The sequence below is a fragment of the Urocampus carinirostris genome, chromosome 11 (assembly GCF_059441175.1).
Source record: "Urocampus carinirostris isolate Australia breed hairy pipefish chromosome 11, RoL_Ucar_1.0, whole genome shotgun sequence".
NCBI lineage: Eukaryota > Metazoa > Chordata > Actinopteri > Syngnathiformes > Syngnathidae > Urocampus > Urocampus carinirostris.
This window is the reverse complement of record NC_142359.1, coordinates 40,731,572-40,744,135: the sequence shown is the minus strand read 5'-3', so window position 1 is coordinate 40,744,135 and position 12,564 is coordinate 40,731,572. Positions and strand designations below refer to the sequence as shown.

General features: G+C 37.8%; 1 protein-coding gene across 2 annotated transcripts in view; it reads right to left on the bottom strand.

Annotated features, from left to right (window-relative positions):
• The window catches only part of etv6 (ETS variant transcription factor 6), a 65,546-nt gene that overhangs the window by 10,687 nt on the left and 42,295 nt on the right, over positions 1 to 12,564 (bottom strand). For both annotated transcript variants that reach the window (XM_088348017.1, XM_088348018.1), the window contains 2 exons: positions 4,421 to 4,549; positions 283 to 813 (listed from right to left, as the gene is read on the bottom strand). In XM_088348017.1, the coding sequence (XP_088204143.1) occupies positions 283 to 813; positions 4,421 to 4,549 (660 nt within the window). The remainder of the gene's footprint in view (positions 1 to 282; positions 814 to 4,420; positions 4,550 to 12,564) is intronic.

The window sequence follows — 12,564 nt, the reverse complement described above, 5'->3', positions numbered from 1 at the left end:
TCCAGTGCGCCTTATGTATGGAAAATATTGGAGGTGTGCCTTATAGCCCGGTGCGCTTTATGTTGCGAAAATACGGTACTTTTCATTGCACTATTGCGTCGAATCACTATTGCACCATTATAATAACTGATGATTTCTATCTTTTTTTCTTTTTAAAGTCTTTATAACATGTTTACCCATGTTGAGTCTCGTTGAAAATAAAGACAGTTCTATTATTTTTTTATTCTACTTAGATTACTCTATCCATTTTCCCTGGGCCTGCCAAAAGGGTGTGTGGCTTACCTGCTATCCGCCCCATAGGCAACTGGTGCTCATCCGGCGGTGAAACGGGCATGAGGAAATTCCGGTAGAGCGCCTCCTCCTGCAAATGGTGCTGCACAGGCTGGTAGGCGGGTGTCACCTGTGGACTCCTCTCAGTTTTCGCGGGCCCGCCACGGTTGTGCCGAAAGTCCGAGGCAGGGATCCCACCTCCTCCACCCCTGATCCCGTTGGGGAACAGAGGGTTCCTGATGGCGCTGGGCATAAGCTGGATGACTCGGGGCGGGCCCACCTCGGGGCTTCCCGCCGTTTCCTTGGCGCAGCGGCCATTGGGGGTGCCCGGGGAAAGGGGCGGGTTGTAAGCGTCTTCAAGCATGTGGTGGTTGCTGTCTGGCAGCTGGGAGAAGGGCTGGGCGGGGTCATCAGGTGCTATGTGGTCCGGTGGGGACGGACGGGGCGGTGGGTGATGGGGCGAGCGGGAGCGGTGGCGCAGCTCAATGGTAGGTGGATGCTGGGGGAGCGGCTCCGTGGCGGATGGCGGCCGGCGTACCGTTTCTGCAGGGATGAGAGCAATAGAATCAGCGTTTGATGGCAGTAAAAGATTATTATAATTCATGTCAGGCATAGGACTGGCATTTCATATATTTAAAGCAAACTCATTTGTGTTTAAACAGTGAGGGAAAAAACAATGTGTTCAGTCAGCAGGGTTGGGAGCATTACTTTAAAAATGTAATCAGTAACAGTTACTAGTAAATAAGGGTCGGACAAAAAAAATATTCATGTACATATCATAATCTTAGTTTAAGCAATGTCTTGAAATGTCAGCTTAATTTATTTGGCTTTGTGCTGTCGCAAATACGACATATTAGTCTAATCAACAATATTTTTGACATTCCTGTCTTATTTTCTTTCAATCCCTTTTGTGATCCCCCTTGACTTAAATGAATAGACGTCAGCGTGCGGTGAAACACGCGGAAGCAGACTACACTGGCACTCTTATGTGGTCATGGTTATGTTTTAAAACCGATAATTGGGATTTTGCCGGATATCGGTATCGAACTTTTTATTTATTTAACCAGTCAATAAAATATATTATAAACTGGGTTAGAGGAGAAGGAGAGAGCTTTGCTTTGAGGCCAAGCCAGTTCTATCACTCGCAACTCCCCTTCCCTTCCTCTCTTCCGACCCTGAGTCTTCTTATTGGAAAAGCGATCGCGGGTGGAGCCACTAAAACAAAAGCTTGCCGGACTCCACACACTACAGACTGGAATCTAGCCACTGATAATGTTGAGATCTTTAAAAAGTCGTGCCTTCGTAGAAAAGCGTGTGTGTGATTAAGAGATAGCGTAAAGGTGTAGTTTGCTTTTTATAAGGGAGCAGGTTCAGGTGTACACTGTTATATTAGCTCTTATCATAACATTAGTTGGTCAGTCAAGCATGTGTATTTGTAATTGAGAAAGGACAAAGCACGCTTGACATCAGTTTGTCAATCTGGCTCTTAAACACATTTCCATTCATCAGCTCCATCGAAATGCCCATGCACTTTTTGTTTGAGGTTAATTTAAGTTATGTTGGTTGTATTTTTATTTATTGTGAGAAAACATAATCAGGGAGCTATTTAGGTTGTAATGTACCTTCATACAAGTTACTTCTGAGCCTAATTGTATTTCCTGGACTGCTAGTTTTCGGTTTAAGTGGAAAATAATCCATGTTAGTTGTGTTTACGTTCTAATTTACTTTAAAAAGTTTCATGGAGCTATTATAGTTTTTATGTACTTTTATACGAGTTGCTGATAAGCCTAATTTTATTTCCTGCCAATTTTTAAGCTTTCACAGCAATCATTGGGTATTGGGCTCCTCTTAATACTAATTATTGGTATCGGCCCTGAAAAATCCATATCGGTCGATCCCTATTAAGCTATAGAGTATATGTAATATAAAGCTCATTTGATCATAACAGCATATCCTGCAAAGGGGGAAAATTTGACATTACACTCGGCAATCATGATTGCTTGTGTGACAATTAATTTAGAAATTCCTCATCGTGACAGCCATGGTGCATTGCACTTTATTCTGGGAAAGTTTAAATAAAGGTTCCCCAAAGTCAAACGCACTATCCTTGACGGAAACTCGCGCCCCCTAGTGGGGTTTGCCCCACTATTTGACAATCACTGCTGTAGTCGGATCATATACTGTAAACTCTTATTTGACCAACGTTCCATCTAAGCTGTGCGTCTGTGCAATTGCACACTGGCCTGAGTTTCTTAGCGCAAAAAAATTATCCTGCGCATAAAAACTAACCCGAATGGTGTCTTGTCGCTTTTAAAAAAACACATCATTATTGTATCATTTTTTAGTGCTACGACAATAAAATACACAGGTACCAGTGTGGTTTACTGGATCGCCTGCACAGCTAGACTACGTAGCTACGTGTCTTTTCTTACTTACGTGACTACATCAGTGTTGCCACGCAAGTCTTTTTTTGGGGAAAAGAAGCTCTTTTGGCTCGGCTCACTCAAAAAAAAACGGTTCTTTCAACTCCCAAACGGCTCTTCAGATTGTTTTTGTTGCTTTCTACCATATTTTACCAAGTATTATGAAACATTATGCACAAAATGACTTGAAAAATGCGAAAATAGAGCAAAAAAAAGAGAAAATTACCTCGAAAACAAAAAATACAGGAAAAAAGGAAAAAAATCAAGAGAAGGAAAAAAAGTTGGAAAAAAAGAAAAAGCAGGAAAAAAAGAAACCGAGGAAAAAAAAGAAAAAAAAAATGAAACTAGAGAACAAAAGAAAAAGATAAGTAAAAAGCTTGGAAAAAAGAAACAAAATAAGAAAAAAACTAACGAAAAGGGTAAAAAAAAAAATTAAAGAAAAAATGCCAGAAAAATATCGCTCGTGTTACAGTCAAATAATTTCCAAATATATATCAAGTCAACCTTTTTGCCAACGTTATACTTCCACCTAAAAGTGTGAGCAAATAGTTATGTATTGTGCGACCAACTAAATACATCAACAAAACTGAAATCTCATGTAGAAAACAACTGGCGTGTGGGCCGTACAACCTATTCAATGTTACATTATCCAATTCATTAACATTTTAAAAACTAACTAGTGTTGCCAGAAAGCCAGCAAAATACAACTTGATTGTATGTCAGGTTTTGGACATGTTTGCTGATGATTTGTTGCCACACTTGGGATTGATGTTGCTCACGATTGTTACAAATGATGCTCACAGATGTTGTGTGATTACTCAAGACCAGTGCACACGGAACGTTGTTTGTAACACCCGAGGTTACGTTCACGGGTTATGAATTTACTGCGCTCAAATAAATCACCGACTTTGCATGACTAACCAGACGAGTGTAACTCGATTTAAAAATTTACGATCATGCACAAGAGCCGCGTGTTTGGACATGACGCCGTTTCCTGGTGGAACAGGTTTCATAAAACCGTGTGGTTGACTTTATTGGCCATCTCAGCACAAAGCATAGCCTTGGTGCCAGAAAACGGCATAAGTAATTAGCGTTATAATTAAAACTTGTTCACTATGCCAAAGGAAATTTCCCAATTTTATCTTTGCAAAAAAACAGGCCATTGTTAAGTGCCTTTGCTTTCTTCCATAGGTCAATCAAGAAACTAACATTCATACATATCAGTAGGTGGAAGCAGATATTCTTTCTATCGTATCCAAACTTTTTGCTCATTAATGTATGAAGAAACTTGTTTAATATAGCCATTTAAATTGAAATACGTAACAAAAAAAATGAATGAAATCAAGTAATAATCTTTCAAATTTTACAGAAAAAAGTTATAACACCCCAAAAAAAATCGCCTATAGCAGATATCATTTGTTTATTTTGTGTATTACCTCTGATATTTGAGAAAAATAGATAAAATGTAGAAAACCTTATTACTTTTGGAGAAATAAAAAAAATAAAATGGAAAACAAAATGAAATAAAATAAAAAATTGGACCAAAAAAATTAAAAAACAAAAGAGAATAAGTTTTTTTTTAAAAAGAAGAAAAAGACAAAAACTAAAACTCAAGAAAAAAGGGAAAAGAAACATTAAAACTTAGAAAAAAGAGAAGAATCAAAAAGAGAAATGAAAAAGAAAAACCAATGTAGTATTGGCGTAATGACTCCGGTTTGCTTTCTGACCTTCGAGTTTGAGGGCGGGGCTTTCGTGTTGCAAATGCAAAGAGTTTCCAGGGAAATAACCGGAAGGGTAGAAGATGTGGGGCTTTCTTTGCTTTAAAGTGTGCTGAAGAAGCTCGTATAAGACGTCACCTGAAAGAAAGAACAAAAATTGATGAACGTTGTGAAAACAGGAAGTTGGGATTTCACATTTCGAAGGAAGATGACAACTTGTGTGATTTCCAGGCAGCGTTAAGATGCAATGACGGAAAAATCACGACCAAACTTTTCAGAAAGCGGGCCAGATTTGGTAAGATAAAAAAATGTGTGAAGGCCGACTATTCAGCAAAGCATTCTTTAAGCAATTTTTTAAAAAATCGCCCTCCATGAAAGGTTTGCATTGTTTGGTGATCAGCGTTGCGACCTCGTACTTCTCCTTTGTAGCATTTTTATTTGACTAGCAGGGTCTTGTGAAAAAGTGCTGCTGGTTAAAAAAATGTTATGTTCTTAGCTTTTTACCAGTATATTATTAACTATACAAGAAAAAAATATCGATGTTTAGGGACACGCTTTCTTAATATTTTGAATTAATTTTAGTACAAGCCTATTTCAGAGCAATTTTAGGGGGTCACTTATATACGATGTAGGCTAATACGCGAGTATATACCATACTTGACATCATTTGGTTCTCTGGACATTTTGTTTTTTGACAAAAAGGTGAAGAGTCTACTGGTGTAAGAATAGTCTGTGTATTAATATTCTGTAGTCTGTAGTAGTCCTAAGTCTGTACAGCCCTTTGAGACTTTTTGTGATTAAGGGCTATATAAATAAACATGTCATGACTTGACCACTATATCTGATTTAAACTGCACAATCCTTTAATTGGATACATCTTAAAAGTGGACATTTTTTCTTGTTTGGGTCACAGCTTGACATTAGGGTGGAATGGTGGAACAATTGATCAAGATGACATGGGAAAAAACATTAGATTTGCTCTCATTGTAACACTATCTGTCCTCATGTTGTACGTTGTTTTGGCCAAACGTTTTCCTATAATGCTCTATTACAACGTTGTGCAACTTGGCACCGTGAGTAACAAGAGTGAGATGATGCCTTTTCCTTTGACATCTACAATCTTAGTGGCCTAGTGGTTAGTTTTACATACCTGCCAACTTTTGAAAGTGAAAAAGCCTAGTAGCTAGGGTCCAGGGGCCGCAGGCCCTGGTCAGGTCCAGGACGATGTCCGGTGGGGGGTTCAGGGGGGTGAAGCCCCCCTGAAGTCAAAGGATTTTTAGCATTTTCAGGGCTTAAAATGCAGCTAAGAAGTAACAAATTTTACATTTTTTTCACAATCACAACCTCATGTTTACAGTCAATTTACCTAAACTGTACTGATGGAAATAATCAAAAGAAAGTTCTTTAAAGCTCAACAATGTATTTAATATAACAAAGTCATAGAAAACCCTCATAGTTTTCTTTTCTTTTCAATATTTGATACAATAAGAAACAAAACATTTAATTTTTTATCATTGAAGTAATATTATTCAGTGTTGGTTCTTGGGTTGGTTTTCAGGTTAGTTTGGAAACTTGTTATTTGAGATATTCCAATATATTTGTGAGTGAATAATTATATAATTGATTTTGATCAGTTTTTATATAAATAAAATAACAACCAGGCCCAACACTGACTAATAGTTAAATTTTACATGCAATTTAACTATTGGAAGCAGTTGAAGATAAAACAAAATTTGGCAAACAATAATTAAACTAATTATCTAACTAAGAAAACATTTCACTGGCACATTTCCAAGTGTCACTGCACTGCATACAAGTGTATGTCCATTGAGGCAGTCACTTCTCATCTTAGAAATTCCCAATTTCACTTAACTGACTTCAGCACATATTTAAGCAATAAACAAACTAAAGGCTAAATCTATATATATCATGCAAACAATTTCACTGGCACATTTCTAAGTGTCACTGCTCCACTGAATCAGTCACTTCTCAAAGTGAAGCAAGGCACACCAGAGTCAATTGAACATGCGAGGCTGAAAGATTTTTATTCGCTGAAAAGCCATAAACATTCATGGGTTGATTCACTTCAGCAAAATTAATAATATCCAAATGTTCTCCATGTTATACAACTTTCTGCACTTCTCCGGTAGACTCCATGACCTCTATCCCCGCTGCCAATTAAACAATGGCGGTGCTCCAATTGAGCTAAAGCATAAGCAACCAGGACTGGCAGTGCTGATATAGCCGTTGTTTGAAATGGTACTTTGTCTCCATCTTGCGGTGGAAACCCGTAGTTTCTGTCATGGCACCGTATCACCGTAGTGGTTTAAAGAAAACCGTACTCATTACGGCAAAACCGTAGTACTTGGCAGGTATGGTTTTAGGCTCTCTCACTGATGCGTTCCGGGTTCAATTGCCACTGCAAATACAATCAGCGATATTTGTTGTCTGATCAATCATTGCTTACTTAGAGTGATTAACTACAGTAAAACCTGAGTATAACACAGCATTAAAATTCAAAAATTTTCAAGGATTTTAAACACCCGTACAAATCCTAAGCCCAAATCATATTTAACATTTGAAATCTTTTTTTTATTATTATTGTTTTAAGAAAAAAAGGCTTGTTCGATTGTTTTCACTTTCCTGTGCATTATTTTTTTTAAAAACTTTTTTAAAAACCCTTAATTTGTTTAAAAGAAAAAAAGCGAGAGAGCATGATCGTATATCAATATCATATATCAATTTAATTTCCGGCCACTCCCTCGACAAGTCCGCCATTGTCCTTAAAGAGTCCCCAAAACTGAAAGAGGGAAGTTGGCTAAATGATTAACTTATCACGGCAATGGGAACAATGGGATCAAAACAGGTTTTAAAAAAAACAAACTACATAACGCAGAAAGAACATCCTGGTAGCCTGGAAAGGAAAAATAACTTTTACAATATGTGAGAAACAAGGCTGATATAGGAATTTATCAGGTGTGGGACAAAAATAAAAATCGATTTTTGTACATATGCATACATACATACATACACACATAGTATAAAAAATAAGCATTTAAACACCCTGCAATTTGCTATTTCTCCCACTTAGAAAACATGGAGGGATCGGAAATTTTCATCGTAGGTGCATTTCCACTAAAAAGAAAAATCCAGAAATCACAATCTATGATTTTTTAACAATTTATTTGTGTGATACAGCTGCAAATAAGTATTTGAGCACCTCTGTATCATCTAGACTTCTGACCCTGAAAGACCAGTTAGTCCACCCATTAGAAGTTCACCTGCACTCCATGTATCATCCTGAATCAGATACACCTGTCACACGGGCCGGGCAAGATGGCGACTGGGCTGTGCTCGCTTCATTCGCGAAGGAGGTCAAAACTCAATAAGTGTTTTTATCTGAATAATTCCGCCAGCAAAGAGTTTATATCTTTATAAACTCTGACATTTTTTGTGCCATGACCCGGATGTTTTTTTTTGGGCTGATTTTCGCGGATTGCAGACGAACGCATGGCGTCCTTGTGGCGAAAAAAAAATGGCAGCCATAGGAACATCAGGCTAACAACAAAAGATGTTGTTGAAATCGACTCAGAAAATGTCCATTCGAACCAAGTTGACGTACGTATTCAGGTAAATTCATGTATTAATATTAATATATTAAAAGAAGGCATTTTATAATCAAATAAACCGATACAACAGGGGGGTCCGATAGTGAAGCGAGACAGTGCACGCCAGGCCTGTCGAGGCCGTAAAAATCATAGCTAAGTATATTACCCGTTCATCCAAGAAAATACCAGTTAAAAATTAGGGTGTATTTTCCGGTCCAAGTTTTTAGTTGTTTTTTTTTTTAATTGAAAATCGATAAATTAAGGAGTGAGAAGTTTAGGTAAAATATGAGTGAGTGATTTTAGATGCGTTAAATCAAGATAATGCCAGAATAATACCGAAAAAGATAAAATAATACCGAAAAAGATAAAATATTCCTGTTTTCAGTTCAAAATTGGAAAATTAAGGACTGGAAAGACGAGGAAAAATCTATTTGAGTGAATTGGAATAGATTAATTAGAGTAAAGGCATTTTTATACAAAAAAAATTGAAATGTCATTAATAAATACTTTTGTCTAAAAAATGATGGAATGAAAATGCATTAAATGAGTAAGATAACTTGTTGCAGATCAAGATGCGTCATTTTCACATTAAATAGGTGAAGCTAAAATAGTAGATTTAATTGTTTTGAAGGAAAAATTAAAATTAAGTGGGAGATCGTACGTTGTTTTCGCATTATACTGGTGAGCTAGGGAGCCAGTGTGAGAGTGCGCGTAAGAAAAGGAAAGAACAATGTAAATGGGAAAAAGTTAATTAAATAATTTAAAATTTAATTTAGGGTAAGACACTAAGTCCTTAATGGCCCAAATAAGCAGGTTAGCGCCTTACATGGCTGCAAGGCTGCTATTGGGAAATGTGAAGCACACTATAAAGAGCTTTGGGGACGTTTTGATTCGAAAAGCTATATGAATGCAGATCATTTCATTTTAAATCTAGCCGATTTACAATGAATGGGTAGGTATGAAACACAACACAACACATTATATAGTGCTTTTGGAGGTCTTCATTGATTTGAAAAGCACTGTATAAATACAGACCATTTTACTATTTATAACATTACTTTTATAGTAAAGCTACAAAAATAAAAAAAATTATTACAAGGATGAATATCTAATTGAATGCAAATGAACATGGACATGACATATTGTTTTGCTTTAGAATAAGAAATAAATACCAAAGAATACATAAACGACTGATATTATAGAGAAAAGATGCTGAGCACAGTGGTAAGCAAATTAATCGAAGAAATGTTTTCACACTTGGGTCCGAGCTAAACCTCTCAGGTTTAATCCAGCCATCTATTTGCAGTTATCCAAAAAGGAAAAATGAATGCAATGGCAAAGTATTACGATAATCAAAATTCTACTACAACAATACTATAGAAATACTATACAAAGATTACATTATTTCATTGTTACAATGAGAAAATATTACAGATATATTACGGAATTATTATTATGGAACTACCATGAAAATTCTACCATGGGAATACTTTAAAATTTGATTTTACAGTAAAACTATTGCACTAACGCTGCTTTCTAAGTTTAAGAGATGAAGATAACAATAAGATGTGGTCCTTATCTCATTTGGACTCCATATGGCGAGCCCCCATGGCCAGACCAAGGAGGTACAGAAAACAAAAGGAAGGTATCAATAATAAAGGTTAGCTAACAGTGTTGATGATATTAAAGGAGTATGCCAACGACTAAGGGCGTTATAGGTGAGAAACCAGAAAATGTTTTATGTGTTTGTATTTGGCCGGTATGAACCATAAACACATTTTATATATATATATATATATATATATATATATACACACACACACACACACATACCGTAAATTCCGGACTATAAACCGCTACTTTTTTCCCAAATTTTCAACCCTGCGGCTTAGTCAGAGATGCGGCCAATTTATGTAATTTTTTTAACGGCCGCCAGCGGCGTTCGAGTATAAAAGGTAAGATTTAGACCGGTGGAATATATGCGGCGAGGAAGATCACAACTTCTGAGCGTAAACCTACCTTCACCGTGCAAATTGCGCAAAATGGGGCTCATGACGCAGCTTCCAACTAACAAGCAAACGGGCATATTGCTGGGATATATTAAAGTAGGGGAGCGTGGGACGACGTCAACATGATCAAGTTTCTTTCCGATATTGAGAAAGACAACATAGATGTCATTAACAGGGAGGAAGAAGCGGATGGTCTGCCGTGATTCTAACGAATACGGCACTTATTTCCCTGACAGACTAATTTGCTGGTATGCGAGCGTGTTCTTAGTAGCGTGAGGCTACCTCTCAAAGGCATGGTTTAGGATGAAAGTCATATTATTATTATTATTATTATTAAAGCTTTGAAAACTCTCTCGATGTACCGTCTTTCTTTGTAAATATGTGTAATATGTATTTGCAACTGTATTTTTGCAATTTATTCATTTGTATTTATTTGAGACACTTATTCTGCACGAGCCTATTAAAAAAAGAGGGGCGGAGCAAACGCGGGCTGATGGGAAAGTGGGGACCGGTAAAGGTGAGTTTTTGTGGACACGGCGGACAATAATGGATATATATTTTTCCCACCCTTACCTTTGGAAATATACACTTTTTTTCCTCGGATTACTATCAACGGGCACCCAGAATCTGCAGGTCTGCAACAAATTTTAAGTACCCATATCATTTTGCGTTCATTTTGGCGGCTGTGATTTTTGGACTGTGTGCTTCATTGAAGGAATTGTGGCTCGAAAATTGTGTCCTATCCCGCTGCTTGGCTCTGTGGCTAGAACCTTGACTCAGCCCCTTGGCTTTGTAGCGTATTATGATTTGACCGATAACAGATAATTGATAAAGAATGTAGAACAATAAACCTTACAAAATCCCACATTTAGTTTCAACCGGGGTACTTGAAGTTTGGTTTGGATTAATTTCGTGTTTCTTGATGTGTGCGCATGCGGCTTATATACAGGTGCGGCTTGTGTATGGACAAAACCGATTTTCCCCTTAAAATGTGATGGGTGCGGCTTATAATCAGGTGCGCTCTATAGTCCGGAATTTACGGTATGTATATTTATATATATATATATATATATATATGTATCTCATCTCATCTCATCAGCCGTACCGCTTATCCTCATTAGGGTCGCGGGGGGGCTGGAGCCCATCCCAGCCATCTCCGGGCAGTGGGCAGGGGACACCCTCAACTGGTTGCCAGCCAATCGCAGGGCACACAGGGACAGACAACTCATTCGATCATTCACACCTAGGGACAATTTGGACCGGCCAATTCACCTGAAATGCATGTTTTTGGAACGCGGGAGAAAACCGGAGTGCCCGGAGGAAACCCACGCAAGCACGGGTAGAACATACAAACTCCGCACAGGAAGTCTGGAGCTGGAGTTGAACCCACGACAGGTTCCCATGACATGAACTGTGCCGCACAAGCGCTAACCACTGCGCCGCCGTGCTGCCCATATATATATATATATATATATATATATATGAAATCATTTGACATCTGAACTTTCAATAATGATAATGTGATAGATGTAAAAGAATAGATTAATAGAGATATTGTAGTGTACAGAGTTCATTTTGACCCTGGGGGCTGGTGGGTCCCGGGGACTCGCATGCTCGGGGATCTGTGGGTCCCGGCAGAGATCTATGGGCCCCCAAGATTTAGTGGTATCGAGGGTGAGGTTGTAAATCGGTGACAAATATACAGTAGAGATCTATATATTCATTCAGTTTTAATCATCAAATCATTAATTCATTTTCTGCATTGAATTGTTGTTGGTAAAGTACCGATCGGGGGAATGGCCACAGGCCTGTCTTTTTTCATTTTCTCCTTTTATACTTCCTTCTTTCCTTAACCTCTTTATACAACATAATTCCTAACATCAATCATCAAAGTAGGTGAGCCGTTTGAGAGCCGGCTCCCTTTGATGAGTTGAGCCAAAAAAGCCGGTTCTCTAAAAAAGACGGACTTAACCTTCGTTCGACGACAAATACAAACAATGACGTAATCTCGAAGCGACGAGATCTCGTTAGCCAAGATTGGCGTGCAGAAAAATAAAAACTTGAACCGCAAGACCAAAACAACGATGAAATGCTTGGAGTGCAGTAAATCTTTGTTACAGAGTAATTAGGTAATAATGACATTTTTATGGCAAAAAGTTGTGTCCCGGGGACACACCTTGATTTGAGACTATGCATCCCTAGCAAAAATGATGCGTTTAGGACACAGGTACGTGGGCAAACGAGAATACTGAGTGTATAATACGAGATAATTATACAGAATAGTTTGAAAAGAAAGAATATGTAAATAAAAAGACTAATCATTTCTTGTTGAACATGCGAAAAGCAAAAGGGTAAAAATTCTAAGACGTGTAGTTTTGCTCCTACTAATAAAGCAAAGACGAGTAAAGCAAAAACTGCGACTGGGAACTTACATAATTTTAGTCTCCATCTTCTCGTTAGTTCGTAAATGTACAAATTCAAAAGAGGCGTAATACGGAGATATATTTTTTCCATAGTTTTTACCCATATTCTATAG